Consider the following 26990-nt stretch of genomic DNA (forward strand, 5'->3'; position numbering starts at 1 on the left):
GATATTAGTTTTGGGTTAAAGGAGATATGACCATTTCAGAAGTTAACACTTTCTTACACTGAAAATGTATTTCTGATAGGTACGTATCTCCCCTTTCCTACTGACATGTTGAGGTTTCTGGTTTATACCTGCCAATCTTTCAAAGTGAGGATTACTAGTATAGCAGGCACAGTATGACTGGAGGAAGGTAGTCACACAATAATCACATTCGGAAATGGCAGAAAACTGATAGGGCATAAAAGACTGGTGGTCTGTTAGCAAAAAAAATTACCAGTGCTTAGAGGGCAGTCCAGGATTCAGATAGCTTTGGGTGAAAGAAGGTTATTACCTAACAGACATTTTCAGCGTATGTAAACGATAACATTTTCTGATGCAAGTCTTCTTGTCACTACACATTCAAAAATTAGTCCAGTTATGTACCTTGAAATGTTATAATATATATATATATATATATTTGATTCAACAAATTATCACAGAATACACAAGAGCTAGCACATCAGCTGAAACTTTCATTGTGGTGCTTTATGCTAGAAAGTTTAAAAGTTGGTAAATCATTGTTTCACCATAGTATATTACTACATTCTATTACCTAACCCAAGCTACTATTACTGCCAATATTTAGTTTCATCCAAAAAAATAAAGCTTAAGTGATATAAATACATATACAGATCCTTAAATCTGTATTGCATGTATATCTGACTTTCTTCTAACTCAAAACACAGTCATATAATTTTATCTACTGCAGACATGGAAAATTTGAAAGTATACAGCTCATAAAACTTAAACAGTGCAGATTATTATTATTATTTTTTCAAGTTAAACCTATTGAACATTTTGCATTGAAAATACAAAGTTTTGAAGTAACTGATGCATTGTTACCATGAGATCATGATATGAAGATAATTTCTAATTTAGAGTATCCCTAAAAACTCAGAAGACGTGGCATGAGATTCAAAAAGGATATTATGATAAAGTGTAACTGATGTGCCTTGATGTTCTAATAAAAAAATTCACTACTTTCTGTATATTATAAATAATGAGTTATATAAGTAGTATTACACATACAAAATGTGACCAATACATATAATGCTGACAAACTGGTAAACCAATGTTAATATAACCATATAGTTAATTCAGTAGTGATCTAAATAAATATAAAATGAACAATACCAGGACAAAACAACAAATAAATAAATATCAAAAGCATGATAAAATCTAAAGAACATTTAGATCTCCAAAGTGTTTATATATTTTCACAAGACTCCTATAATTGATTTATAAACAAATGATGCTTCTACACAAGAACAGTGATATAACTGAAGGACAGTCTTTATAAAAAAAACAAAGACTTTGCTGAGGTGGAAAGGTTAGTCTTGAGTGTTAAATCATAATGGTGAGTCATAATATATTCAACTAACATGACATGAGTCAATGTGAAAAAAGTAAAGTACAAAAGATGTAGGCATGATAAAATATTCCTATAAAAAAATATACATATATATTGAATTGGTATTGACTAAACTGTGTGAAATAATTACTCAAATCTTCCAATGGAAAATCCAACGGAATGGCCCCAGTTTAAAGGAAAATTTTCAATTATATACTGTTGGGACAAGTGGCATATTTTCCCAACAAATGTAATAATTTTCCATAAGATAAACTTTAATTACTTTCCAATGGATTAGTTTTTGAGAAACTTTTAAAGTGAATCTCAATGTTTATTATACCTGAAAAATACTGTCACTTTCTATAATTTACATAAAGATGAGTTGAAGTACTGTAATGAATAAACAAGAGTATAATGTATGATCCTAGGATGTAATAAACTTTTGTACCAAAACAAATTTAATGATAGCATGAAGTTCTAATAAAGGATAGATATGGTAAATAGAATGCAGACATATCAGACTTTTCAGGTGTATAAAATTACACAATGGGCTATCTGCTGTCATTTAGGCGATAGGAAATTTCCATAAAAAATACATAATACTTCACTAATACAGGCTTGTGCAGATAAGTCTTTAAAAATACACAAAGAGATACATCTGTGTCTCCTAAATTTCTAGAGTTGTATATAATATCTTTATACTTTCATTGCTAAGAAATAATCTCATATTTGTAAATTAAAATTTATTAGAACAGACTTTCATATTATTATTGAATTTCTTTTTTGCCACTTTTTGTTTTATAAATTTGTTAATGCTTGATACTTGAAACTATAGTGGTAAAGTGAAAAGAAAAATTAACTGGTGGAGTTCTTTGATAGTATAATTATATAAACTGAGTTGTACAATTTTGTACTAATTACTTATCAAAAAATTTCAAAATTATAAAAGTAATGGCATCACCGTAACCCCATTCCAATAAGTGAGTGAGTGTAGTTTTCTTGTACATTTGAACTTTAAAAATGGCTTAATAGCTACCATTTTTATAAAAACAAGAGTGAGCAACATGAAAACTTTTAAATAATTATATGTATCAGATGAATTTAAAGAAAATAGCAACAATATGAATATCATAATCTGAGATTTTTATTAATATTTCAAAGCTCAGTTTCCAAACAACTTATTTTCACAAAAATTCTATTTTTATCTTGTATTTTACTTAACATAAATGTGCTGTGATTTTAATACTTAAGAAAAACAAACTGAATTTCTACTGCATTTATTTTTTAACTAAAATTTCAATTTTTTCCATAATTTTAAATTTTTAGTTCATTGTTTAACTTGTACAATGTTTATTACAACTAGATTTGACTGTGTAGAATTATGACTGGTTTGAAAAAGAAACTTTAAGCATTTTTATAAATAAATAAAACTGCTCATAGTAATGATACCTCAAGTTTTCAAATATCTTTTATTTCAATAAAGATAATTAAGATTTTAAAATTTTTAGCTGGTACTGAAGGTTACTTTACTTAATTTATCTTTGTGTAACTAAAAAGTAATCTGCCAACACAACTGATTAAAATTATAAAACCATCTAATACAATTATGGGGTAATATTTACGAGTAGCTACTGCATATCAATTTCTCTAAATAACTAACACATATCCATATACAGTAAAAAAGTTCAATGCTTTCAAAAAGCACTAAGAGACATAATTATCAATGAAATTGAAATATGTCTGCAAAACTGTTTTTTGGTTTCATGGGTTTATATAATAATTTAGTTCTATTTTCAGTATACTTACTCAATAAAATTAACCTTTGATTAATGAACTAGAAAAATTAATTTTCCATAATAAAAAGAACATAAGTAGGTTAACAAGCTATAAATGTTCAAATTGTTTTTTCAACATATGAAATACAGGTGAACTATATTATATAAAGTTGTCATTTTAATCTTTCAAAAGACATACAAAAATGGCTAATGATGGAAAAATTATAAGGTGGATTTTAAGCAGATATATCTGTCATTAGGCAATAGTATTTTTAATAGTACAATAAGTCTGATACTATTATCTCATGACAAATATGACTGATAACAATTGCATTTTGCCAGATCAAAAGAGCTGTTCACATCATAAAAATTCAAAGACTTCTGTTCTCAAAGTTAAAAAAAAATAAAAAAATTTATATACATGTATGTGTGTGTACTTTTTATAATTAAAAATCTTCAGGAACATAGTTTGGATGCACAACAAGAATTGGATCATCATCTTCCATTTCTTCCTCACCCTTTAGACCAACTTTAGATAGTGGAATGATTACCTGGTCCTAAAAGTAAGATATTTTAAAAAGAAACTCCATATATTTATGATTTAATAACATGAAATTTAGAATTTTGAAAACCAGGTTTTATATAATTGAAATGCACATCATGTAAACACAGGAAAAGCCAAATTCCCTGAACATACAGATAACTGAAAAAGTAAAATGTACACGTAAGAAAGAACAGATTTAACCTTTATATATAACCTTCTATGCTAATAAACAGAGAAAATATTTACTGAAGTAGGTGTGAATTTTTCAATGTGAATGTATGTTACTTAATACTATTTACTATGAAGTTAATCACAATGGACATAACTGTGCATTCAGTGCTGATAAGTGCCCTGCAGTCATATTATGCATGAATGTAAGAATCCTGCTATTTAACAATACATCATTAACAACAATAAAATTGATAAAAACAAATCAGCTGATGCTAGTATTACATCCTCTTGTGAAGTAAAATTATACAATACTGATTTAAATAGGGAACATCTTAACTTTTTCAAATATGGTTAGTTATTAAGTAAGAGCAAAATGCGCATAACTATGAATTGGAAACAAAACTAAACTATTTTCACTGTTCATGATACTCTACATGATTAATGTAAGAATTTTTCCATTAAAAACTTGAGCACAAATAAAACCAACTAAAATGACAGAATAAAACATTGACCTAAAAAGTCATTGGAAAACATTTTAAAATTTATTAACGAAAAATATGGTGCAAAATGTAAAATGAATGTCTATTACAATTGTAAATAAATATTATCTGGTTGTGTCCAGAGTATTTTGTGATTTGTTTCCTTACTCAATAATATAATGTACTAACTTTCATAAGACATTTTATTTTAGTTGAACATTACATATAGTTTATTTTGAAAAGCTAAGAAAGATTTTGGATTTGCCTTAACAAAAGCTCCAGACAGGTTCATTGATTGATTGATTGATTGATTTAGTGTTTTATGGCACAAAGCAGCAAGGCTATCTGTGCCAGACATTCGGTAAAAATGTAAAAAAAAATAAAAATAAAAAATAAATAAATGTAGTAATAGACATAAATGGAAATGAAGGTAAAATAAAAAAGTATAAAACCAACGTTGACACCTAGTCAACACCTATGTTAAGATAGAAGGCAGAGAATAAGAAGTTGTAAGGTATTTACTCTAGCAAAAAGGTAATGGTCAATAGCAAAATTGTAACAATGAGTAGCCAAATGTCCAGTAAAAAGATAAAGTCAAGTAAATGGAGTAAAATTTGTAAAAGTAAATAAAGGTAAAAACAAAACAGCTATTAAAACAGAAAATGGTGTAAAAACCAATGGTGGCATCCAGTCTTCAAAGTTGTAAAATATTTACTCTAGCAAAATGGTAATGATCATAACCTGCCAGGAAGACTAACAGGTAAGTTCAAGAACCACCGTCAATCACCTGAAGTTGGCCTTTCCAGTCCTGGTTCCGGATTATGTGTCATAGCAGCTATTATCAAAATGTAAAAGAATAAAAGTTTTAAGAGACACTCCACAAAATCGTAATAATGAGTAGCCAAATGTCCAGTAAAAAGATAAAGTCAAGTAAATGGAGTAAAATTTGTAAAAGTAAATGAAGGTAAAAACAAAACAGCAATTAAAACAGATAATGGTGTAAAAACCAATGGTGACATCCAGTCTTCAAAGTTGTAAAGGACTACCTGTAGCAGAATGGTAATGATCATAACCCGCCAGGAAGACCAACAGGTAAGTATAAAAACCACCGTCAGTCACCTGAAGTTGGTCTTTCCAGTCCTGGTTCCGGGTTATGAGTCAATATGGCCAGTACAAAAAAGTTAAGCAGTAAAAGTGTGAAATGATATGCAGCAAAAGTATAACAACAACTCGCCAGGACGACTAACGAGTAGTTCAAACAGTAGCGTTAGTCACCTGAAGTTGGCCTTTCCAGTCCTGGTGTCAAGTTATTTAATGTTCTGGCCATTGTCCAATGTCAAATTGAAGGAGAGAGATTAAAACTGTAAAAAAGAAACCACAATTAAAAAGGTGTAATGAATAAATATGCAACACTTAAATGAGATTAAAAAGATTAATGGCCATTAAAAAATTAAAAACATTATCAAGGTGGACAGAGTCACCATCACCAATAACTCTGTCCAATGTTACAGACTGACCCCGGGAAAAAATATGTTTAAAATATTGCCGTCGTTGAGAATTGTAACGATGGCAAGAAAGTAAAACGTGGCTGATAGTGATTTGAGTGTTACACAAACTACACATTGGTGCATCAGTTCCAGATAAAAGAAAATGATGAGTTAAAAAACTGTGACCAATGCGTAGCCTAGTGAGAACAACTTCCTCCTTCCGAACTTTACGGAAGCTAGATGGCCAAAGTCCAATTTCGGGTTTGATTTGAAAAAGTTTGTTGTCACGTTGCTCACTCCAAGTGGACTGCTAGCTGGCACGGAGCCGAGCCTTGAAGACAACACCATAGTCCATGTACGGAATAGGCATAGGAGTGATGGTGCTGAAGCAGACATATTTAGCTGCCATGTCTGCAAGCTTGTTCCCGCGAATACCAACATCGCCTGGTATCCAGAAAAATTGGATTGAAGTAGCTGCTAATGAGAAATGGGCCAGTCGGTTTCGAATATCAGCGAGAATAGGATGTGAGCTAACGTGTAGCGATTCTAAGGCAAGTATAGAACTAAGCGAATCAGTATAAATAGTGCAGTTAAAGTACTGCTCAGCTGCAATATGATCTAGGGCAAGAGATATGGCATACAGTTCAGCAGTGAACCCAGAAGCTGTAGAAGGGATTCTGCCCGCAACTACGGAACCAAAGCAAACCATAGCAGAGCCCATTGAATTACCTGATTTGGAACCATCTGTATAAATGGGAACTGAATGATTGTTTGAAAGATATTCATTGAATAAAAGACTGTACTTTCAATCTGGAGTATCTGCCTTTTTTAGGTGATTGAAAGAAAGGTGACATTTGGGGGCTGTAATAAGCCATGCTGGGATGGGCCGACCTATGGAATCTGCAATGTTATCCAAGGACAGACCCAATTCATCCAATTGCGCCCGGATGCAAAAGCCAAACGGAGCAATGACAGATCGTCTGTTCTGAAAAAGTACTGCCCACCGAGGAAGGAAAACACATTTCCAGGTGGGATGCTTTGGTAAGGAATGAAGTTTCAAAGTATATTGTAAAGATAGTTGCAAACGGCAAAGATGTAGAGAAGGTTCATGAGATTCAATGTATATACTTTGAACTGGAGAGGCACGAAAAGCCCCAGTGCAGAGTCGAAGTCCTTGGTGATGAATGGGGTCCAGCATCTTTGAAGCCGAGGGTCTGGCAGAGCCATAGACCATTGATCCATAATCGAGTTTCGATCTAATAAGAGCACGATATACCTTTAACATTGAACAGCGATCTGCCCCCCAACTGGTAGAAGAGAGAACATGGAGGATGTTCAGTGCTCTTGTGCATTTGACCCAAAGCTGCTTTAAGTGTGGTATAAAGGTCAGTTTACGATCAAAGATAAGCCCCAAGAACTTGGTCTCCGGGACCACTGGCAGCAAAACTTCACTGATATGAAGTTCAGGATCAGAGTGAATACCCCGTCGTCGGCGAAAGTGCATGCATACAGTTTTGGAGAGAGAGAAATTAAAACCGTTCGCCAGAGTCCACTTCCGTACACAATTGAGGGCGGTTTGTAGTTGCCGCTCAATATATCTCGTGTTTGACGACTGACATGAGATGTGAAAGTCGTCGACATACAGCCCATTCGCAACAGTGAGAGGGAGTTGTTCAGTGATGGCATTTATCTTTATACTGAAGAGTGTAACACTCAATACACAGCCTTGAGGGACTCCAAGTTCCTGTACAAAAGAACGGGAAAGTGTCGAACCCACACGAACTTGGAATCTACTGTCCATTAAAAAATTTTTAATAAACATGGGTAGATGGCCACGTAACCCATATGTATGGAGGTCTCGCAAAACGCCATACCTCCATGTTGTGTCGTAAGCCTTCTCTATGTCAAAGAATATTGATACAAGATGTTGGCAGTTGAAAAAGGCTTCTCTGATAGATGTTTCAAGACAAATTAGGTGGTCTGTGGTGGAGTGCTGTTGACGGAACCCACACTGGGTGGGCTAGAGGAGGTTGTTTGATTCGAGGAACCAAACAAGACGAGCATTAACCATCCTTTCTAATGTCTTAGAGAGACAGCTCGTCAAAGCAATTGGACGGTAGTTTGAAGGAATCTTGGGATCTTTCCCTGGCTTAGAGAAAGGTAAAATAATAGCCTGGCACCAGGCATCAGGAAAAACATTCTCCTGCCAGATCCGGTTGAAAACAATCAGAAAAACATCAAGAGAAGCAGGAGATAGATGGTGCAGCATGTCATAATGAATATCATCAGGTCCAACAGACGTACTGGCAGACCGATGAAGGGCCATTTTTTAGTTCCACCAGGGTAAAGGGACAATTATAGTCAAAGAAACAGTCAGTTCGAAAGGAAAGAGGTGATCGCTCTGCCCGAGTCTTGATGGCCAGGAAGGTGGAGGAACAAGCAGAAGTGCTAGATACCCAGCAAAAGCTTTCACCTAGAGTGTTAGCGATGTTCCGAACATCAGTCACCTCCTGACCATCAGAGAGTAAGATCGAGAGGGGGATAGAATTGTAGTGTCCATTAACCTTTCCGAATCCTGTCCCATATGATCTTCGAACTGGTGGTAGAAGATATGCTGGTTGTGAACTTAATCCAAGATTCCTTCTGACTTTGACGTCTTACTCACCTAGCATGTGCACGGGCCCGTTGGAAAGCAACCCGGTTTGAAAGTGTGGGATATCTACGAAAAGTATCCCAGGCCCGCTTTTGAGCCTTCCGTACTATATGGCAAGCAGGATTCCACCACGGACAAGGATATCGTAGAAAACGTGTCGAGGTTTTAGGAATACACTGAGCAGCTGCATGTGTAATACAGTCAGTTACCGCTGCTACACAGTCGTCTATTGATGGCTGATTTACGATGGCAGGATCAAGTTCTGCGAGAGCAGTGAAAGTGGACCAGTCTGCCTGATCCAGCTTCCACCGGGGCACGCGGGTAGGGTGGCATCGACCACGGCCAGTCTCTCTCAAACGGATCGGAAAATGATCACTGCCTAGTGGATTACTGTCAACCCTCCATGAAAAATGGGAGAATAATGAAGGGGAGCAAATTGAGAGATCAATAGCAGTAAAGGACTGACTAGGTGCATGAAAGTAAGTGGAAGAACCAGTATTGAAAAGAGAAAGATTGTGATCAGAGAGCATCCGCTCTACAGATCGGCCCCTCCCATCAATAATATCACTTCCCCAGAGGGGATGATGTCCATTAAAATCCCCTAGGATTAGAAATGGAGATGGCAATTGTTCAACAAGAGCATCAAGATCTGATTGATCACATGTCTCTCCAGGGACAGGTACGGAGAACAAACAGTGATGGTATGACCCAAGGAAACACGGATGGCTACAGCCTCCAAGGGTGTGTTGAGTGACAAAGACAGGGTGGGCGCGTGTTGATCAACCAACAGTGCCACCCTCCATGTACTCGACCATCACACAACCTGTCATTTCTGTACAGAGAAAACTGCCGAATGGAGACAGTATCAGCAGTTTTGAGAAATGTTTCTTGTAAAGAAAGACAAACAGGATGGTAGGAAGCAATCAGTGTTTTAATATCATCCAGATTAGAACGTAAACCTCAACAGTTCCATTGTAAAAAGGTGGCCATTTTTAAGAACGGGTAGGTGAAGTGGCTGGAGAACCCTTCGGTTTACGACCACGTCTTTTTTCTTTACTGTCTTTAGTCGGAGGAGGTCTATCAACCTCCATGGATCCTGCTCTGGGTCGGGTGGGCAGGTTTTGTTGTGGAAGGGAATCCAGTGACTGAGGATGCGAACGAATAATTGTTTTGTCTCTTGTGGTGGGAGAAAAAGATTTATCAGAAGAAATGCCTGTATTTGAAACTGAAGGATGTGGATCTTGGGGTTTGTTGGAAGGTATGGGAGGAACAGAGATGGGTGTGGAAGTCGATTCATCAACCTTTTTAACCACGAAGGTCAAAAGGCTTTTCATTTGTTTTGAAAACGATTCTCTTGGCACAGAGAGATCTGTCTGCACTCCCACTGTAGTTGTGGAATGAAGTGCAGCAGCATATGTCCGAGATGGAGTTGTGGACAGCAATTTCGAGCCTCAGGATAACTAATGTTATGTGTCGTTTTCAAATGCTGCACCTCTTTTCCTCCAACCATTTTGGGCAAGAATGAAAGTAAGAGGGGTGAGAACCATTGCAGTTTACGCAATGTGGGTTCATGTCACAGTCATAGGCATCGTGGTCCTTGCCTCCACAACGAGCACATGTCAGGGAACCATGACAAGATGTCTTTGAGCGGCCGAATCTCTGACATTGGAAACATCGAAGAGGGTTTGGTATGTATGGCCGAACCCTGCAAATGAGATAACCTGCCTTGATGGTGGCAGGTGCACCTGGTGAAGTAAATGTTAAAACGAGGGTATTTGTTGGCAGTGTAACTCCATCTTTGCGAGTGGAGATGCGCCTTACTGCGGAAACTCCTTGAGTGGAGAGACCAGCGAGAATCTCTGACTCGGAAACGTTCTTCAAATCCCTTTCAACAATAACTCCTCGTGAAGAATTCAAGGTAGCATGGGGTGCAACCTCAATAGGTATATCCCCAATTGCCTTTGAATTCAAGAGGGGTTCACTGTGTTGGGATGTGGATGTTTCAACCAATATGTCACCAGATCGAAGTTTCTTTACTGATTTTGGAGAGCCAGCAAGTCCCTCTAGTCCCTTTTGAATAAAAAAAGGGGACATTTGCCCTAAAGGTTTTTCCCAAAGAGAATGTAATATAAGAAAATGAGGTACGTGTGTTACTGATGTTGAAGATTGCTGTTCTGAGTATTCAAGACGTGGTCGCTGACCCATTGACTGTTTTTTTACAATTTTATTTAAATTTTTTAGAGGATCCATAGGAAAAAGAAAAAATTTCGGTACCCACTGACCCCACCCACCATGGAGCCCTACGAGGGGACGCACTACAAAGTCACGCAAGGACAATGCAGCAACGCCAGGGTTTCGTGAGCACGATACCCAAACACCAGCATCAGGCACAATGTCCACAACACCCGTTGAGAACTTCCAACACTGGTACTTGGTTGACTCTAGCCCAAGTGGACCAGCCGATTGACCCAGGGGCCACCCAAAGGCCGCCCGCCTACAGGAATTGAGGCCAAAGTGGTGTGTTAGGGTTGGACCCCTCAACCACCAGGATCCTCTCCTCCCCCTCACGGGTCGCCACGCACGGCAAACACGTGGGTGGATGTTTAGATCCCAGAGAAGGTAACCAGATAGAACAGAACCTTCCCTGGGAGGTCCCTTCACCACGTACAGGAATCCACACCGAGGGGCCAGACAGGTTCAATAGAAATTGCTTTTCAACAATAAGGGACAACTATTTGCTGATATTCTTATTATTCAGAACTTGAGACATGAATAATTTGGTAATTACTTGAGAAAGACTTGAAAATATTACTCAGTGTGTTAATTAATCATACTTGAGAAAGACTTGAAAATATTACTCAGTGTGTTAATTAATCATATTAATGTCACGTTTCTCAAACTACACTTATGAAACACCCTTTTAATAACATTTTAATAAGACTGAGGAATGTGAGCAATAAATTAACAAACTGCTAGGTAAAAAAGGACTATTTAAAAAAATTCTGGTTGATGGTGTAAAATTAACTCTGCGTTTCTACTGAAAACATACAAGCCTATTATCCTACTAGTACATATTGATTTATGGGTTAAAAAAAAACACCTTAGGATATACTTTTGACAGTTTTCAAAATAAAAGTCATGAAATTTTGAAACTTGTCAGTTCAAGGCCTTTTTTTTGGTCATTATTTTTAGTACTTTATTTCGTCAACTACGAAGTCTCAAACTAAACAGAAACTCACATGGAAAGTAAGTCTGTCTATGACTTTTTCAACCAACGTCTTCTTTTCACACAGTTCTTGCTCATTTTCAATATCACTTTCAATCTCTTTAAGATACCAGTTTATAAGATCTGTTCTTCTGTACCCTTTACCATCCTCTTCTATTTAATACAAGTGAAAAACAATACTTTAAATCACTCATATGTCCATACAATCTCACTATTAAAAAATAACATAATTTTTAACATAAACACACAAATTACATATTTATGATGCACATTTTCCCCTATAAAATCACAGAATGATAATATAGTGCACCATAACATATAATAAAGATTATATGAAATTATTTGCTTTTAAAACAACAAAAATTGAATTATCATAACAGAAGAGTACTGTGGGTGAATTATTTTACAAGAATAACAAATAAAACATACAAGAAAAGCATCCTATAGCTACAAAAAATGTATTTTAGGCATTTTAAAAACTGTCACAATACAGTCAATTAAAACCAAGAAATGTTTAGAGAATAAACCTTTTTTTATGCTGGCAAATTTTAATTTTATGCCAGTTTACTAGACTTGAACAAGAAATAAAATGTTAATAGTGAGAACAAAGTAGGTTAAATTACTATAAAAAAACAATTATTTTTATCACAAAATATTAATAATTGAATGCTTCCAGGCCATAACATACACACAAACACAAGTGAAAGTTGTAGATTGATACCTAAATTTGATCTTGGTAAAATATTGTTCTGATTTTGGAGGTGAAAAAATTCTAAACATTTTAAAGTGTTTGGAAATTACCAAAGGTATATAATACGAGCACCACTGACACACACCCGTTTAATGTGTGCATACTTAAAAGTACATCTGAAGAATATTAAATACAATAAAAAATAATATCAAGTTAAAAACTTAAATAGAATTAAAAAAGTCTGACCTGAAAAAACTAAAAACATGATCATGTTGAACAGTGTTACCATCGACTATGACACCATCCAATGTTAAGGATAAATTATTAGAAAACACATCTAAAATGTTGGTGCTGCTCACATTCATAAAAACAAGACAGTAAAATGTGTGTACAACTGTTACTTTAGTGTCACAAAGGCAACACATCGGTGGGTCAATAACAGATAAAAGAATCCTTATAAAAACAAGATGGCCAAAGGACAAGAAAAGATTTAATTTGGAAAATCTTGTTACCAAGTTGACTGCCAAATGGCACAAAACTGAGATTTGAATAGAAGACTATAGTCTTTATATGGAACAGGCATGGCCATGATGATACCAGAGCAAATGGGCATAGTTGTGGTACCAGCAAGTCCATTCTCACGAATACTGACGTGGTTACATATTCAGAAAAACTGGATTGATGTAGAAGAGAGAAAGAAATGGGCCAGTCATAGTTGAATATCATGGAGAACAGGGTAAGAACTAATGTTAAGTGATTCCAGAGGCAGTAGACAGCTGAATAGTCAGTGTACTGCATATCTTCTATGCGTTCCAGGGTAAGAGAAATGGCATACAACTTGGCAGTGAACATAGAAACTGCAGAGAGGATCCTGTGAATAAACACCGAGTCACAACAAACCATGGCAGAGCCCACTGAATTACCCGATTTCAAATCATCCATATAAACGTGAAAAAAGTTCAAAAGATGTTCAGCAAAGAGAAGACAGCACTTTCAATTGAAAGTATCTGCTTTCTTCAGATGACTCAAGAAAAGGTCACATCAGGAAATGGTAATAAGCCACAGTGAAATAGGCTGATCACTGGGAACAGCAATGTCATGCAATCCAAGACCATATTCTTCCAGCTCCACCTGGATACAAAGACCAAAAGAAGAAACTGAAGACTTTCTAATCTAAAAGAGCATGGTCCACTGAGGAAGAAAGACACAACCATAGTTGGGATGCTTTGGTAAGGACTGAAGCTAAGTAGTATACTATGTTGCAAATGGCAGAGATCATTAGGAGGTTGGTAGGACTATGTACAAACTCTGTACTGAAGTAGCATAGAAAGCCCCTGTGCAGAGCCAAAACCCCTGAGGGTGAATGGTGTCCAACATATTCAAGGCTAAGATCCTAGCAGAACCATAACCCATAAGCCCAAAGAACTTTGCCTCAGGAATAAAAGGAAATACAACATCACCAAAACAGAGCTCAGGATTGGGGAGTAAAGCCCTTTGGTGGCAAAAGTACATACAAATGGTAAAACTGTTTGCTTTGGCCTACTTCAACAAGTGACAGAGCAGTTTGAAGTAGCCACTAAATAAACCTGACGTTCAATGACCAACACAAGATGCAGAATTTGTCAAGTAATAACATTGAATTGCACATTGAAAAGAATGATACTCAAGACAAAACCCTGAGGGAATCCAAGTTACTGTGTAAAAAAACAAAAAAGGCTTGAATCCACATGGAATTGCCAATTATTTAACAAATTACAACAAAAATAGGCAAATAGCCATACAACCCATACAAAGGGAGGTCCTGTGAAATGTACATCCAAGAAGTGTCATAAACCTTCTTAAGGTCAAAGGAGACAGAAACAAGACGTTTTTCCCTTGAGGAAGACTTCTCTAATTGAGGTTTCAAGTCAAACCAGGTGGTCCATGATGAAGCACAGTCAACAGAACTACACTGGGTGGGCAAGAGGATGCTTTTTAATTCCAGGAACCTATTAAGATGATCATTAACCATTTTTTTCTAAGAGAGCTAGTCAAAGCAATTTGACAATAATTACAAGGATTGTTGAAATCCTTCCCAGGCTTAGAAAAAGGAAGGGCAATATCCTTAAAGCAAACATAAGAAAAAATATTCTCTTGCAATATTTGGTTAAAAACCAGAAGAAAAGCAAGAGAAGCAGAAGAGAGATGTACTGACAGACTGATGAAGAGTGAGCTTAAATTCCACCAGTGTAAAGGAGCAATTATAACCATAAAGAAAATCAGCCCAGAATGAATTGTGTTCATCAAGGTCACCCAAGATGAAAAAGGCAATTGTTCTATAAGTGCATGAAGGTTTGACTGATTTCAAATCTTTCTAGTAGACAGGTAATGCGAACAAAGAGTGATGGTATGACACAAGGAGATACAGATGGCTATGACCACCAAGAATGTATTGAGTGGCACAAAGTCCTCCATATGTGGTCACTTACCAATTAATTATTTTTTAAAGATATTTTTCATTTGGAGATAGATAATCCATATAGAAAGAGAAAAAGATTCAGTGCTTACTGATCCTACAAACCACAGTGTCCTATGAGAGGATGCACTACAACACCAAACAAGGACAATTTAGCAATGCCAGGGCTTTGTAAGCACTGTACCCAAACATGAAAAACATAATGTCCACATCTACTGAAAATGCCAAATACTGGCACTTAGTTGACCCTAACCCAACAAGACCAGATGACTGACCCTAGGATGGAGGGGACACCTGTCTACAGAAATTCCAGGGCAAAGTAGTGTGTCGAAGTGCCCCAGACACCACTTAACCACTGGGATCCTCTCTCATTCATGGTTTGCTATTTATGGTAAACATGTCCATGATGTTTAGATCCCAGAGGAGTTAAACCAAGAAAACAGAACCTTTCCTGGAGGTCTGTTCACCCCACACAAGAATCACCTGAAGGGGAAATTAAAATGAATGTGCTAAAATCTGGCATAGAAGTTTTTGTCAACAAGGATGATAACCTAAAAGTTGCTAATATCACTATCTTTTTAAATTATCAATACAAAAAGTAACATTTAAGAAATTCTATTTTTGAAATACCATATTTTAACAAGTGAATCAGTTAATTTAGTATTAGTATGTAGATTTGTTCAAAGTTTTGTTTTGTTTTACTAACCTTCAATTCTTGTCTCTTCTTGCCGTAGATGCAGGACTAACATGTTTGACATAGCTTTGTACTGTTCATATGATAGCTTCAGTCCCTTTTTCTGTGGTTGCACCTCCTTTTCTGCATCAATATCCTCTATAGTTTTATGAGTATCACCATTCACAATGCCTAGCAAATGAAACAGGTCAAAGATAAACATTTGCTTTAAAAAAAAAAAAAAAACAGCATTCAGAGATAAACTAATCAGATATTACAAAGCTAATATAAAAGGTGTTTCTTTTCTTTTTACAGTTTCTAATCCAACGTTTTTAATTTATGACCAGTACTCATTCACAAAGTTTATGGTTAGGTGTTTCAGGATGAAAACTTTCAGAAATTAATTTCCAAAGTGATTATATCTTGTGTTTGAATTTTTATCATTAAATTCTTACTGACAATTTTAAGAAAAAAGAAAATAACTAATTTTATAACAAATAAATAATATTTAGGAGAGCTATACAGTACTGTGCAAAGTATTATGACAAAGTCAAAAATTAGCTTTCATACTACTTTCAAAGAACAATGGAAGGTAAATCACAAGTGATACATCGACATTTTATTAATCTTCATACTTAGTACAACAGAAACTCAGTCAAAGTGTTTGAGTCAGCAAACAGTTATATTTTTTGTGACCCCTTTTTGCTTTAGTAACTGCAGACAGTCTTTCAGGCAATGTTGCAACATATTTAATTGAAGTGTACCTTGGAATTTTATAACAATTGTCTCTACTACATTCCCATAAAGTTTCTTTGGAAGTAAATGTTGATTTGACAAGTTTTTTATCTATCAATATCCCAGATCTGCTCAATTTGGTTGAGATCAGGACTCTATGGAGACCACTTCATCATCCGAAGACTCCAGCAGCTTCTTTTTTAGCCAAGTAATTTTTGCATAGGTTGGATGAGTGTTTGGAGTCATTATCTTCTTGGTAGTAGAATCCTTTACGAATAATATGCAAACCATTGGGTATACCATGATATATCAATATCTGATGAACTTTCACTGATCTATTATTCCATATATTTTGGAAATATCTCCTGTCGCATCAGTAGAAAAACAACTCTCAAACTATCATATTGCCTCCCCTATGTTTTATGACAGGTGCTATGCATTGATACAAGTATCTTTCACCTCTCTTTTGCCCTGTGCTTTGAACCAATTATTTCAAACTTAAACTTATCCATCTATAACATCCTTTTCAGTCACAAATAGTCCAGTTTTGCCCTTTTCAGTAAAATTTAGCCTCTTACAACATTTAGGGATCAAAGTGAAGGTTTTCTAAATGCTACATGGCCAAATATTCCACTCTCACTGAGTCTTCTTGATACTGTAGATCTGGATAGTTTTGGTACATGGTTGTTCATTTCATGTTTGAGAACAGTGGCAGTCTTTCTTCTGTCCCAAATGCTGCATAAATGAAAATACTTAACATATGTGCCACTAAGTTTAGGTGTTTTGCCTATTCCTTTTCCATTTTCAAACTTACCTGCCTTAGTCTCACAATCTAGCACGTATTTGACAGCGTTGGGAACCATTTCAAGACTGCATCAATTTATTATAGCCCAACCAGTATCATGTCAAGCTTTTATGCAAACTCTTCAGTTGAATGACAATTATATGTTTTTTGGGCTGTGACTTGACAACAAAACTATATTGTCAAACACTGTTTTTATCAAGGTTTATTTGTGTAGTACTATTAAATTGATTTCTTATAGCACATACTGGTACCATATGCTAGCTTCTTTCTATACAGTTAAGACACTGCATAGGGTACCATGACAGTCATTTCAGATCCTAAATTTGATTAGTATGTTCATTCAAGCAGAACCCTTATGATATGCCCTTGGTATAACTACATGGGAATTCGAAATAACGTTAAGTATTCTCACCTTGGCTCATTTAATTATCAACAGGGATCTGTGAAGCATTACCAGAGTTGAAATTTACATTCTGTAATGGCATGGAAGAATGAGCCTCATAAAATGGAAAAAAATGGCAAAATAATATATTGTCCTATATATAAAAACTTCATAAAAATAATCATCTCCTTTAACAATTGTTTCTGCAACATTTTAAAATATTGCATTATTAATAAATCAGTATTTTGAAAAGAAAACAAGAATTCACTATCTCTTAACACCTAAGACTGAGTGTACAATGAATCAGTTTTCTGTAAAATACCAATTTATATATAACAAATTTAACTGGTACTAAGCATTAATATTTTTCAATATTGTTTAAACAGAATTTTCAATGCTTGTTAAAGAAAACAGCATATAGATTATCTGTTTTCTACAGATTAAAATGAAAATCAATAAATTGTTTAATTTATGGAAATGTTTAGTTGTAAAACATACACATTTTTTTAAGGAGATAAAATTTGAGTAACTATTTAAATACAGCACTAACCATTGATACTATTTTCATCTACTTGCCCATCATCATCATGTTCTTCATACAGGTGTATATCAGGCTGTTCAACTCGTATAATAGACTTGTTCAAAAGTCTAAAAGCTTCTTTAGCATGCTTGGGATGTACCTTTAGGATGGATGGATTCTAATTAATTGTTTCTAAACACAAGTTTAAATTGGAAAAATTTATACATTTCAAATGTACAATATTTTTTGAAGGTGGCAAATTTTACTACAATGAACAAAACACTGTTATCTACTCACCTATCTACATACATTCATCCTGACATTATTACAGTAGTTAGTGTTGAATTAAGTATCTTTAGAAATATAATTTTCTCAAATTCATCATCAAAAGTTAGGTTTAAAATTTTTGTTCAGTTTAATTGAAATACCAGTTTCAGTTTTTACAAGTCTAAACATAAATTTACTTTTCTAGTGTAATTAACATTTATAAAAATTTGTTTGTTTAATGAATTTCATGCAAAGCCTGTTAGGGGCTAGTTACATCAGCCTTTCCTGGAGGGAAAACAACTAATCAACACCACTCACTACCAACTCTTGGATACTATTCACCAATAAAAACTGGAACTGATCATCAGATTATGATACCCACATAGCTGAAAGAGCAAACATTTTCAGTGAAAAGGTTTGAACCATAGCATGTAAGTTACAAGTCAAGCTCCACAACCATCAGGTGATGCCAGGCTACCATTTATACAGAAATGTATTAATTGTATATAAATGTATATATGAATGTTATTTTTTTCTAAGAAAACTAAGCAAAAAACAAAGGTAAATGTATGTGGATTATAAAGAATGGAAAGTTAAAAAAAATGTAACTTTTCTGGCACTACCAGTTCCAACACACATGAATGCAAAAATTTTCAGGTTTAAAAATCACATAGGTCTTTTTAGATTTTAAATACCCCTACAAACCCTAAAAGACATTTTAAGCAGTCAAAAAGCATAAACATTACCACATCAGAGCAGTGCATTCGAGCCATTGCTTCAGACAGTCGGATCATACTCTCTAACTGCCTTACAGTGATTCTCCAGGAAGACTTCGACAAGCCAGCTGTGTCTCTTTGTCTCAGGTGTCGATACTGTTCCACTAAGTACTCTTCAGAATCCTTATTAATCTGTGAAAAACAAAGCCCAAAATTATGCTTCAGGCCTAACTTTTCTTTCACAAACACAATATATACATATATATTTCAATACAAAATATTGTTTATAACTGAATTTACTTGTACAAAAATACTATATATAATGCTATTCACTCAAGCACAAAAGCTATTACCTTTGGTTTGAACTGTCGAGCAAAAGTCATGTAACGCTGTATCTCTTCAACTGTATATACTCTATCTATAGATAAGTCATTATTGCTGTGCAAGTCCACAATGCGACGAGCAATAGCATAATCAGTTACCTGAAAAAAAGCTTCATTGTGTTTGAAAGTTTATTGTTTTTCTACTTGGCTGTAAAAAAATACTGTTTTAAGTACTATGAGAAGTCTATTAAATCATACTACCACATACCTCAATAAAGGTTAGAAGATGAACTTGAGAAAGTTACTCATTCACACGTACATACAAAACAACAAATAAAATTTCTAGTATGAGTAACAACAAAATTATATCTAAACTATACTAAAGAGAATAAACTGCAAATAAAGTGAACAACTGTTAAAACTCAAAAAAGCTTTACAAACACAACAAAAATTAAATAAATGTGTGTACAAATACATATTAAAAAACAATAAAATCCTGCAATACAAATCTGAAAAAAAACTTAAATAAAACAAAATGGTTTGAAACATAGTTTAAAAAAAACGTTTATCAAAAATAATACATGCATACATACATACTTTATTACTTAAAGCTAGAATAACAGACATACATTTGAATACAGAAACATTAAAGACTGTGTTAATCTGTAGATTAATTTTTCACATTCCTTATAAGTTGTCCATTATGAATTTAAAATCGTATATGTTTAAAAATAGTATTTCATGTCTTTCAAAAGTTACTGCTAGAAGGCTTTTCATTTAATACAGGAATTCATTATCTAAAGAAAATCTGCATTGTATGAAAAACCATTACCTCATTACACTCGTCGATCAAAATAAAGAAGAGATCAAAACGTGACATTATTGGAGCTGATAGACTAATGTTTTGTTTTAGAGATTTTGTTCGATCATAACGTCCACCTACAGGGTTTGCTGCAGCCAGTATAGATGTTCTGGCATTCAGAGTAGCCTAAAAAATTTCAAACATAAAATAACCAGTGAGGAGATGGCAAAGTTATCTTGTACTAGAAGTATCCAAAAACAAAAAAATCAAAATTATTTCAATCAGTATATATCAGTAAAATATTTAATGATAAGGAAATAAAAGTTCTCACAAAATAATTTGATGCATCATACACCTAATACAAAATGATCTGAAAAAGTTGCAAAAAGTCGTTCTTTCAACAAACAATATTGTAAAAATGTAAATCTTTGGTAGCTTCTTTTTTAAGCAGCAGCAAATTTATAACTCACATGACCACCACATTTATCTAAGCCAAGTGGTTATACATGACCAATAAATTAAGTATAATAAATGCTTTAGCAAATCAACATCATTAAAAAATTTAATTTTTAATTTAGTTGCCAATCAAATACAATTATCAAAACCAAAGTTTGATTTCTCACATATTTTGCATGATTAAATAAACAATCTGCATAATTACATGCTTAATGCTTAGTTTTATTTCAAATTTATGTTCCTTTTTATTATAAGAAGTCTCAAAAATTTTAAAATATTAAATAATTTTAATTTGGTAGCACTAAAATCACCTGAACCAAGTCTTGATGAATGTCAACAACTTTTACAACATTTATTATTTAATTTCTATTCTTTAATAATCTCATTTAAAAGAAGATCATAGAGGAAGTGCTTTATGACAAGTTATATTAAGTACACAAATTAATATTAAGTTAAAATCACAACAGATTCCTTTAATAATGCTGCAATGTTCACAATGCCAAAAGAAGGGTATGGGTATGCTCTGGTCCTATTTTTTAATTGCACACAGTAGATATTAAGCTGAAGTTAAAATTGTTGACTTAATTTGGAATAGGAGCTTAGTTTTTATAGTAAATACTACAAAATGAACACTCTTATATAAATTAGTTTTGATTTCAGAATATTTCCATGTGAACTAAACAAAGTGCAAGAAATGTAAAATAAATTTTTTGTTGATTTAAATGCATCCCCCCCCAATTGCTTAACTTTTTTAGTTGTAGGTTTAAAGTAAACCATTATCAAAATTTTCCTTGTTATGACAAACAGTTGCCAGTATCAGTTTTTCAAAATAAACTAATAATTCTAAAAACTTGCCAATAAATAATGCAAAATTATTTTTCTTCTGCTTAAATTTTGTTACTTCTTGCTCTCTATTTTAACTTACTTTAACACCTGCTTTTGTAATAGAGATTGTCTGTTGTTCCATAGCTTCGTGAATAGCAATTTGGTCTCTTTGTTCCATTTTGTCAAATTCATCAATACAACACACACCCTATGGAAACAGAAAATTCAAGTAACAATTGTGAATTGATATAAATACTATTAGTATTAACACTTTGGTGAAAATGTTCTCCCTATATAAAAGTTATAGAAGTTTAAAATTACTGGTTTCACAGGTTTGAGGGTATTTGGCACAAAACTGAATAGGCCATCTATGACAAATAACTGTATTTTTTGTTATCTAAAAGAGAGGTATAACAATATTATTTAAAATTACATGGCAAACCTGCAAATTAAAAAACAAGAATTTAAAGAATGTACAAGTTTAAGAGTAGAAAAAGAATTAAAAATAAATCTGGAGAGTGCCATAATTTCAATAAAATAACACAACTTTATGCAAAAGTGACACTGCAAGATAAATTATCTTTAAGATAATGCTGCTACTTGAAAGCCAACTTCAACAATATGAAATAAAACATGAGTGTTATACTTAACACTATTGGAGAGTTGATCCTTTGGTGGAAAAAAAACAAAACAAGTCTAAAACCTTGTCAGAGCTTCTTCCTCCAGCTTAATACTGAATGAATTAGGTGGTCAATCAGTAATGGTAAGTTTGAACTGAAAAAGCTTGTTGTTTACTAACTGTCACAATGCCTTAGCTTGAAGTTATAATTTTTGTATACTGAAATTATATTTCTGATAGGTACTTACCCACTTATATAAATAGCTATTCTAATTCAGTGCTGCCATCTATATGCAAATATGTTTTTTTTGCATACCGCAAACCTAGAGCTCCTCATGCACCTTACACTGATTGATTCAACTGCATCTCACAGGCAAACAGTCATGCAACAACCCTTCACCAATAACAGTGCAACGCATGCTCCTGATGCATGTGACTACCGAACTATCAAATCAAGTTTTGTCAGAAAATGGAAGAACAGGTTTTCAGTGGAGAGGAAGGGTGAGGAGAGGTGAATACCTATTAGAAATATATTTTCAGTTGAGGAAAATTATAAATTCAGATAAAGTACATGATATTCTCACATGAATAGCTAAAATCCTATAAACAACAGGTGGAAGGATTGGTGCTGTGGTAAAAAACAATGACTACAGGAAGAAGACAATAACCTGAAGATAAAGTTATAACATTCCAAAGTAGATAGTGAGAAATGAATGTATGTGAAGTATCCACATGTCTGAATGAAGAACTTCGTCCAAAGAACTACTGAGATAAGACACCAGGGAAAAGGGTAAGATACCTGATGTGATAAGAAAACACCTGGAACAAAGTTTGGGAAAAAGATATTAAGGAAGAGTAAGCCAACCAAATAAAAAGCTGAATCAAACTGATTCAGGCTGGAAGGAAAAAAGGTCATTAACAGCAGATGACAGCAAAGGAGTGAACAGGTGGGAATAGGAACCCCAGAAGAGAGCCAAATGGGTAACATGACAATGAAAAGCATGGTCAGAACATAGTAATAGTAGTCTACCCAGATCCGACTAGGGATAAAGGTGGGAACTGGAAGGAAGGGATAAGTGGAAAATTTAACATGAAGATAGAGGTTCAAACAGAGACTGTAAAGAACCACATTAACATTCCATCACAATCAGGAAGGACAGCATGCCAAGGTGGATGAGTAATTTCAAAGGTTGGTTGGTTTAGTGCTTCATGGCACAAAGGAACTAGGCTATTTGTGCCAAATATCCAGTAAAAAGTTAAAATTAAAGTAAAATTATTAAAATTCATGAAAGGAAATTAACAAAACAAAACAAAATTTAATGTTTGAATTAAAAACGTAAATAGCATAAAATCCAATTTTTACATCTAGTCTACAGCAGTAAGAGAAAACTACAGTAATACAAATTGTAAAGGACTTTCTGTAGCATAATTGTAATTATTATAACTTGCCAGGATAACTAACGGGTAACATCAAAAATCAGCATTAGTCACCTGAAGTTGGCTTTTCTAGCTCTGGTTTTGAGTTATTTGATGTTATGGCCATTTTCAGAAAGTAAAGTAATACAAGTTTTAAAAGACTTGTAGCAAAATTTTAATTATTATAACTTTCTGGGATGACTAACAAGTAGCTCAAACATTAGCATTAGACACTTGAAGTTCACCATTCCAGTCCTGTTTTCATGTTATTTGATATTATGGCAATTTTCTAATTTCAAACTTAACTAGATGTACTTTGATTCTTAAGACAGAATCACATCAAAAAAAGGTTTAATTTATAAATCAAAAAACTTAAATATCATTAAAAAGATTAATGGCCTTTAAAAGACTAAAAATATTTCTAAGGTGGACAGTGTCACCATCACCAATAACACTATCTAATGATGTGGATAAACCTCGAGACAAAACATGTTTAAAATGGCATCGTCATTGAGAGTTGTAATGATGGCAAGACAGTAAGATGTGGCTTATTGTGACCTGATTGTTAAACAGACAACACATTGGTGGTATCAGTCCCAGACGAAAGAAAATGGTGAGTTAAAAAACTGTGTCTAGTCAGGACAACTTCCTCTTTCCGATCCTTATGGAAGCAAGATGGCCAATAGAGGGTTTTATTTGGAAAAGCTCATTTTCATGTTGCTCACTCCAAGTCGACTGCCATCTGGCATGGAGATGAGCCTTGAATACAGGACCATAGTCCATGTATGGAATAGGCACAGTGGTGATAGTGCCAGAGCAGATAGATTTAGCTCCGGTGTTGGCGAGTCATTCCTGCAAATACCAATGTGGCCTGGTATTCAGAAAAACTGGATAGAAGTAGATGTTAAAGAGAAATGGGCCAGTTGGTTTTGAATATCAGCAAGAACAGGGTGAGAACTAACATGAAGCGATTTCAGGGCCAGTAGAGAACTACGCGAGTCAGTATAAATAGTGCACTTTGAGTATTGCTTAGCTTCTATGTGATCCAGGGCAATAAAAATGGCACAAAGTTCAGCAGTGAGCACAGAAACTGTAGAGAAGATTCTGTGCACAACCAATGAACCACAATAAACCATGACAGAGCCCACAGAGTCACTTGATTTTGAACCATTCATATAAATAGGAATGAAAGGATGATTTGAATGATGTTCAGCAAATAACAGACAGTATTTCCAATCAGGAGTATCAACTTTTCTCAGATGACTTAAAGGTCACATTTGGGGACTGTAATAACCCATGGAGGGATGAGATGACCATTGTTATCGAAGGAAAAACACAATTCATCCACCTGTGCCTGAATAGATACCAAAAAGAGCAATGGCAGATCATCTGTTCTGAAAAAACATGGCCCACCAAGGAAGGAATACTCAACCCCAGGTGGGATGCTGTGGTAAGGATCAAAGTTTTGAAGTATACAGTAAAGACAGTTTCAAACTGCAGAGGTGTAGAGGAAGTTCATGAGAGTGTGTGTATAAGCTCAGCACAGAGCTAAAGTCCCTGATGATGAATGGGGTCCAGCATCTTCAAGGCTGAGGTCCTGGCAGAGCCATAGACCAGTGACCCATAGTCTAGTTTTGATTGAATAAGAGCACAATATATCTTTAGCGCAGAACATCAATCCACTCCCAAAGTGGTGGAAGAGAGGACACGGAGAATGTTCAGGGTTCTTGTACATTTGACCAGTAGCTGTTCGATGTATGGTATAAAGGTCAGCTTACGGTCAAAGATAAGCCCCAAGAACTTTGTCTCAGTGACCACAGGTACCACGACGTCACCGATACGGAGTTCAGAATCAAGGTGAATACCCTGTTGGCAGCAAAAGTGCATGCAAACAGTTTTAGAGAGATATAAGTTAAAACCATTAGCTGTGGTCCACTTTAGTAAACCATTGATGGCAATCTATAGCTGTCTCTCAATATACCTCACATTCGACAACTGACATGAGATGTGAAAGTCGTCGACATAGAGCCCGTTTGCAACAGTAAGAGGGAGTTGTTCAGTAATGGCATTAATCTTTACACTGAAATATATGACACTCAAAATGCAGCAGGGACGCCAAGTTCTTGTAGAAAAGAATTGAAAAGTGTTGAACCCACATGAACTTGGAATTGCCTGACCAAACATTTTATAATAAAATTGGGCAAATGAAAACATGACCCATATAAATGGAGATCTCGCAAAATGCCATACTTCCAGGTTGTATCATAAGCCTTCTCAATGACAAAGAATATTGATACAAGATGTCATTTGAGAAAGGTTTCTCTGACTGACGTTTCAAGTCGAATCAGGTGGTTCATGCTGGAGTGCTGTCATCGGAACCCACACTGGGTGGGCAAGAGGAGGTTGTTTGATTCCAGGAACCAAATGAGATGAGTATTAACCATACTCTCTAAGGTCTTACAGTGACAGCTCATCAAAGCAATGGGATGGTAGTTTAAAGGAATCTTGGGATCCTTCTCACACTTAGAGAAAGGTAGGACAATAGCCAAGTGCCAGGCATCAGGAAAAACATTCTCCTGTCAGATTCAGTTAAAAACAATCAGAAGAATAGCAAGAGAAGCAGGAGATAGATTGTGCAGCATTTTATAGTGTACATCATCAGATCCAATCAATGTACTGCCCAATGTAAGGCCCAATTTGAGTTATACCAGTGTAAAAGTATGATTATATTCACAGAGACAATCAGCTTGAAAGGAAAAAAATGATCTCTCTGCTTGAGTCTTGATAGCTAAGAAGGTGAAGGAAGAAGCAGAAGAGCAAGCTACCTGGCAAAAGCTTTCACCTGGAGTATCGGCGATGCTCTGGACATCAGCCACTTCCTGGCTATCAGAGAGCAAGATCAAGAAGGGGACAGAATTATATTGCCCACTGACTTTTCAAATCTTGTCCCATATGACTGTGGATCTAGTGATAGAAGATATGCTGGTTGTGAACTTAATCCAAGAGTCTGGCTTTGATGTCTTACCCACCTAGAATGTGCACGGGCCTAATGGAAAGCAATGTGGTGCAAGAGTGTGGGATACCTATGAAAAGTATCTCCATATCCATTTTTGAGCCTTCTGTGCCATGTGGCAGGTAGGATTCCATCATCGTGGAAAACGTGTTGAGGTTTTAGGAATACAATGAGCAGATGCCTGTATAATACACTCAGTTATTATTGCACACAGACATCTACAGATGGCTTACAGACAACGGCAGGATCAAGTTCTGCAAGGGCCGTGAAATAGGGCCAGTTTGTTTGATTGAGCTTATATCAGGGCATGCAGGTCAGGTGGCACTAACCACGGCCAGCCTCTCTCAAAAATAGAGGAAAATGATCACTGCCTCATGGGTTATTGTCAACTCTCCACGAAAAGTGGGAGAATAGTGAAGGGGAGCAAATTCACAGATCAATAGCAGAAATAAACTGACTAGGTGCATGAAAATAAGTATAAGAACCAGTATTGAAAAGAGAAAGGTTGTGATCAGAGAGTATACACTCTACAGACTGACCCCTCTCATCAATATCAGCACCTCCCCAGAG

At 35.1% G+C, this 26990-nt stretch overlaps 1 protein-coding gene across 2 annotated transcripts in view; it reads right to left on the reverse strand.

Moving 5' to 3' along the window:
- Positions 1 to 2515: 2515 nt before the first annotated feature.
- Mcm6 (minichromosome maintenance 6) overlaps positions 2516 to 26990 on the reverse strand; it is a 55134-nt gene continuing 30659 nt past the window's right edge. The window contains exons 11-18 of one of the 2 annotated variants that reach the window (XM_076498596.1): positions 21473 to 21580; positions 20122 to 20277; positions 19320 to 19448; positions 18997 to 19158; positions 18014 to 18143; positions 15575 to 15733; positions 11736 to 11875; positions 2516 to 3719 (exon numbers count right to left, since the gene is read on the reverse strand). In XM_076498596.1, coding sequence (XP_076354711.1) covers positions 3609 to 3719; positions 11736 to 11875; positions 15575 to 15733; positions 18014 to 18143; positions 18997 to 19158; positions 19320 to 19448; positions 20122 to 20277; positions 21473 to 21580 — 1095 coding nt within the window. In that variant the 3' untranslated portion in view covers positions 2516 to 3608. Of the gene's footprint in view, positions 3720 to 5630; positions 5718 to 11735; positions 11876 to 15574; positions 15734 to 18013; positions 18144 to 18996; positions 19159 to 19319; positions 19449 to 20121; positions 20278 to 21472; positions 21581 to 26990 lie in introns of those variants that run through there. The other variant, XM_076498597.1, reaches the window with a different exon arrangement.

Source organism: Tachypleus tridentatus, chromosome 4 (genome assembly GCF_004210375.1).
Source record: "Tachypleus tridentatus isolate NWPU-2018 chromosome 4, ASM421037v1, whole genome shotgun sequence".
Taxonomy (NCBI): Eukaryota; Metazoa; Arthropoda; class Merostomata; order Xiphosura; family Limulidae; genus Tachypleus; species Tachypleus tridentatus.